This window comes from Lathyrus oleraceus, chromosome 1 (genome assembly GCF_024323335.1).
Source record: "Lathyrus oleraceus cultivar Zhongwan6 chromosome 1, CAAS_Psat_ZW6_1.0, whole genome shotgun sequence".
Classification (NCBI taxonomy): domain Eukaryota; kingdom Viridiplantae; phylum Streptophyta; class Magnoliopsida; order Fabales; family Fabaceae; genus Lathyrus; species Lathyrus oleraceus.
The window spans coordinates 392,586,561-392,591,937 of NC_066579.1; the positions used below are offsets into that span (position 1 = coordinate 392,586,561).

At 40.6% G+C, this 5,377-nt stretch overlaps 1 protein-coding gene across 1 annotated transcript; it reads right to left on the reverse strand.

Moving 5' to 3' along the window:
* Window positions 1-2,633: 2,633 nt before the first annotated feature.
* On the reverse strand, window positions 2,634-4,625 carry LOC127109949 (uncharacterized). The gene is made up of 2 exons (XM_051046072.1): window positions 3,689-4,625; window positions 2,634-3,052 (listed from the first exon to the last, which is right to left on the reverse strand). Exons 1-2 carry the CDS (start codon window positions 4,623-4,625, stop codon window positions 2,634-2,636), a joined length of 1,356 nt encoding a protein of 451 aa, XP_050902029.1.
* Window positions 4,626-5,377: the final 752 nt, after the last annotated feature.

Below are 5,377 nucleotides of genomic sequence, written 5' to 3' on the forward strand. Positions count from 1 at the left end.
TCTTCAGACAAACCTAATTGAAATAAAGTATCGGAGCAAAGGTACCTTGTCGGGGTGATTTTCTGTTTGACGTGAGATGTGTACCTCCGTTCATGCTCTAGGTTGTCAAGGATGATATCATGTGAATTCGGATGACGAATTGTCCGTTTCCGTGGACGGGATGATTCCGCATCAGTTTGCTTCCCTTTGGAAAAAAAATTCTGTGACATTTTTGATTCCTGCAACACAATTTATCACCAAAAAAAAGTATGGAAAACGGAAAAAAGATTACCGTAGCCTTGTAGAGGATGGCGAGTATAGCAACTTTTGTGAAGGGTGCCGGAAATTTGGATAGAGTAAGGTGCTAAAGTCGGGAGCTTTAAGGTGGTGTGGTTATGGAGGAATGTTAAGAACAAGTGAGGAAGGAGAGGGATGATGTGAAAATGAGAGAGAGTGAAAGAAAATCAGATTTTATGGGTAGGTTAAGGGTAAGATGTGTTTAACTAGTGGAAAATCCGGGTGGGGTTCACAAAAGCACAATAAGACAAATTTTGAAAAATATGGTCGTTGGGTCTGACACGGGTTGGCGTGTCATACCACTGTAATTTGATGGCTCCTTCAGTAGAGATGACACGGTCCGTGTCAGCTGACATGGTGGCCGTGTCAACCTATTGTAAAAATTTTGCTTTTCCCTTGCTTACCTGACACGGGCCGTGTCAGGTGACACGGGAACCCATGTCAGGGCCCTGTTTTTCAAAAAAAAAAAAAAACAGATTTTCCACTGTTTTTGGTTATTATCCTATTCTCTGGTATCCGACAATCTTATATGAGTTTAACTCAACCCTTCTCTTCTGCACTATGCGATGTAACTGTGAACCTACGAATAAACCTGTAAACACACCAAACATAGAAATAGTTAGAATAAAATCGTGTGGGTTGCCTCCCACGAAGCGCTGCGTTTAACGTCGCATGACTCGACGGTCGTCTCCCTCATCCTTGGAGACGAACATTATCGATCAAACGCTTTCCTATCCCTTATAGTAGTGTTTCAACCTTTGTCCGTTTACCTTGAAGGTATCCCCATTATTTGGATTTTTCAATTTGAAGCTCCATGGAGAAACACTTTGTGAACCACAAACGGACCCGACCACTTGGATTTCAACTTTCCTGGAAAAATCTTTAATCTGGAGTTGAACAAGAGCACCAACTGTCCCTCGACAAACTCTTTTCTCTGCAACTTATGATCGTGCCATTTATTTTTCTTTTCTTTGTATAGCTTGGCGTTTTCATATGCTTGATTCTGAAACTCCTCTAACTCGTGGAGCTGAAGGATTCGGGACTCACCTGCTTTAGCCAGATCATAATTCAAGAATTTGGATGCCCAAAATGCTTTGTGCTCTAACTCTAGTGGAAAGTGACAAGCTTTACCATAAACCAACTGATACGGAGACATACCTATGGGCGTTTTGAAAGCCGTTATGTACGCCCATAGTGCATCTTCTAATTTTAATGCCCAATCTTTCCTAGATGTGCAAACAATCTTTTCCAATATTTGTTTTATCTTCCTGTTGGATACTTCGACCTGGCTACTCATTTGAGGGTGATACGGAGTGGCGATCTTGTGTTTAACATTATACTTCTTTAGCAGATTCTCCATCAGTTTGTTCAAAAAGTGAGTTCCTTCATCACTAATAAGTGCTCTTGGCACCCTGAATCTCGAAAAGATATTGTTCTTCAGAAATGTCACCACCACTTTAGCGTCATTGGTGGGCAATGCTACAACTTCCATCCACTTTGATACATATTCAACTGCTACCAAGATGTAATTTTCCCCACAGGATGGTGGAAATGGCCCCATGAAGTCTATTCCCCATACATCAAACAATTCAACCTCTAGCATAGCATTTTGTGGCATTTGATTTCTCTTAGAAATATTCCCCATTCTATGACATCTGTTGCTTTCTTTGACAATATCTTGGGCATCTTTGAACAATGTGGGCCAATATAGACCTGATTGAAGACCTTTGTCGCTGTTCAGTCACCACTGAAATGTCCTCCATAGTCTGAATCATGACAAGCTCTAAGTACATCCCTTTGCTCCTCCTCCGGGACACATCTTCTGACCAGCCCATCCACTCCTCTTTTGTATAAAAATGGGTCATCCCACAAGTAAAACCTGCAATCATGAACAAACTTTTTCTTTTTGTTAGAATCAAAATCGTTGGGGATTACACCCCCACCAAATAATTCACATAGTTTGCGAACCACGGGATACCGATAACAGCAAGGATGTATTCATCAGCAAACTCATCCTTTATTGGTCTCTTTTCTTCTGTTTCTTCAATAGGTGACATGCAGATTAGATGATCTGCCACTGTTTTTTCACACCTTCTTTTGTCTCGGATCTCTACATCAAATTCTTGGAGGAGTAAGATCCACCTGAGAAGTCTCGGCTTAGAGTCTTTCTTAGCAAACAGATATTTCAAAGCGGCATGGTCCGTATACATTACAATCTTTGTTCCTAAAAATATTGTCTGAACTTCTCAAAAAGCGTAAACCACAGCCAACAACTCTTTTTCTATGGTTGTGTAGTTCATCTGTATCGGGTTCAACACATGACTAGCATCGTAAATGACATGTAATAACTTCTCTCATCACTGTCCTAAGACTGCCCCTACAGAAATATCACTAGCATCACACATGATCTCAAATTGAAGATACCAATCAGGGGCAATAACAATGGGTGCTGAAATCAGTTTGCTCTTCAATGTCTCAAAGGCCATGGTGCATTCTTTGTTGAACAAAAACGCCTTATCTTTAACCAATAGAGTGGTCAGCAATTTAGCAATTTTTGAGGAATCTCTTATGAACCTGCGGTAAAAACCTGCGTCTCCTAAGAAACTCTTGATACCCTTTTCATTAACTGGGGGTGGGAGTTTAGATATCACTTCCACTTTTGCTTGGTCAACTTCAATTTCCTTGTAGGAAATTTTGTGACCCAACACTATCCCCTCACGCACCATGAAGTGACATTTCTCCCAATTCAGAATTAAATTCGTTTTCTGGCACCTGTCTAAAACAAGAGAGAGATTAGTTAAACAATTATCAAATGAGGATCCAAAGACCGAGAAGTCATCCATGAAGACTTCCATATGCTTTTCGAGCATGTCAGCGAAAATGGAAGTCATGCATCGTTGGAAGGTGGCTAGAGCATTACACAGCCCGAATGACATTCTTCGGTAAGCAAAAACACCATACGGGCATGTGAATGTTGTCTTTTCTTGGTCTTTCGGTGCTACAAAAATCTGATTATACCCAGAGTATCCATCTAGAAAGCAGTAGTAATCATGCCCGACTAACCTCTCCAACATCTGGTCAATAAATGGCAAAGGGAAATGGTCCTTCCTAGTTGTTGTGTTCAACCTTCTATAGTCAATGCAAACGCGCCACCCGGTTATCGTCCGCATGGGAATTAACTCATTTTTTTCAATCCTTATTACGGTGGTCCCCCCTTTCTTAGGGGCAACATGCACCGGGCTCACCCACGGACTGTCAGAAATGATATATATAAGACATGCATCCAACAATTTCACCACTTCTTTCTGAATTACTTCCTTCATCGTAAGATTGAGTCTTCTTTGCGGTTAGACTACCGGCTTGTGGTCGTCTTCCATGAGTATTTTATGCATGCACACAATAGGGCTAATACCCTTCAAATCTTCAATTGCCCATCCAATAACATTTTTGTACATTTTCAAGACTTGGATGAGCTTTTCCTCTTGGATATTCTGAAGGCTTGAGTTTATGATAGCATAACATTTTCCTTCTGGTTCTAGAAAGACATATTTAAGATTTTCAGGCATTTGTTTCAACTTTGTTCCCTTCTTTGGTTCCTTATTCTCCTCACTAGATTGAGGTATGCGTAAATCCTCCCACCGGCGTGGTCGAGATCCTTTCCGTGAGGGTTGTGCGTCTAATAAGGCTAGCACTTTAGATTCCCCATTGTCCATTTCTTTATTAGAATCGAGAATGGACAAACTTAACACTCTTTCCAAAGGTGATTGAGGTGCATTCAAAGGACTATCATATGTCGTCACCTGATCCAGAACCTCTATAGTATGAATGGTATAAATATCATCCTTGTACCTCATGGTGTTACGAACATCGATTTTCAATTCCTCATTATAAACCTTCAACGTCATTGTTCCTTCTTCTCTGTTTATCAAGCACCATCCTGTTTCCAAAAAGGGTCTCCCCAGAATGAGAGGGATCTCTTCATCTTCCGGCATTTCAAGAATTACAAAATCCACTAGGAAAACAAACTTATCAATCTTCACCAAAACATCTTCAACAATGCCATACGGTTTCTTGACCAAATGATCGGAGAATTGGAATGTCATCCTGGTATCTTGCACAACCCCTATACCAAGCTTCCTGTAAATGGATGGCATGAGACTCACACTAGCTCCCAGATCAATAAGAGCTTTGTTGAACGACCTACCTTCGATAATACATGGGATGGTGACAACTCCTCGATCTTTCTTCTTTATCGGAATCTTCATACCCTGCAAAATAGCACTACACGTTTCAGTTAGAATAATCGGGTTAGTGTCAGTGGTACGCCTCTTCGAAATGATATCCTTCATGAACTTGGCATAAGTAGGCATTTGTTCAAGTGCCTCCAACAAAGGAATGTTAATTTTCAGCTTCTTGAACAACTCTAAGAATTTTTCAAAGTTTTTCTCATGTTGTCCTTTTTTCTTGTTTCTAGTGGGGAAGGGAAGCTTAACAACCAGCTTGAGCTTGATGACTGTTTCTTTCACAACAGGTTTCGGTGCTACCACTTCTTCCCTAACAACTTCATTTTTTTGATCTCAAGGTCCACTTTTATCAATTGGTTTTCCTCTTCTTCCACTTCCTCGACAACTTAATCAGATTTACCATTTCGTGTTGTCACCGTGCTCACATTATTATGCTCTCTAGGATTTGTCACGATTGCACTAGGTAGAGCACCTTGTGCTTGAGAACTCGAAGCTAGTTGCTAAGAGATTTGACCCATTTGGATTTCAAGATTCTTTATTGATGTTGTGGTGTTTTTCTGATTGTTCCGTGTTTCCTCTTGAAATTGAACATTATGGGCTGCCATTCTTTCAATAGAAATTTCCTAATCAGCTTTCTTAGGGGCCCGTTGCTTCTGTTGTTGTTGATATTGAGTTTGGTACCGACCATGTTGAGGAGCAGTTCCTTTTTGGTCTTTCCATGAGAAGTTGGGATGATTCTTCCAATCTGGATTGTACGTGTTGGAATAAGGACTATTCTGCTTCAAAAATTTAATTTCCTCCACTTGTTGAGGAGTTGCAAAATAATAAACAGTTTGGTGCGGACCACTACAAATTTC

Coding starts and splice junctions, on each gene's coding strand:
- LOC127109949 (XM_051046072.1), bottom strand. CDS start 4,625: ATGAAGGATATCATTTCGAAGAGGCGTACCACTGACACTAACCCGATT. Junction 3,053..3,688: donor GGCAATTGAAGATTTGAAGG/GTATTAGCCCTA, acceptor CTCTTGTTTTAG/ACAGGTGCCAGAAAACGAAT.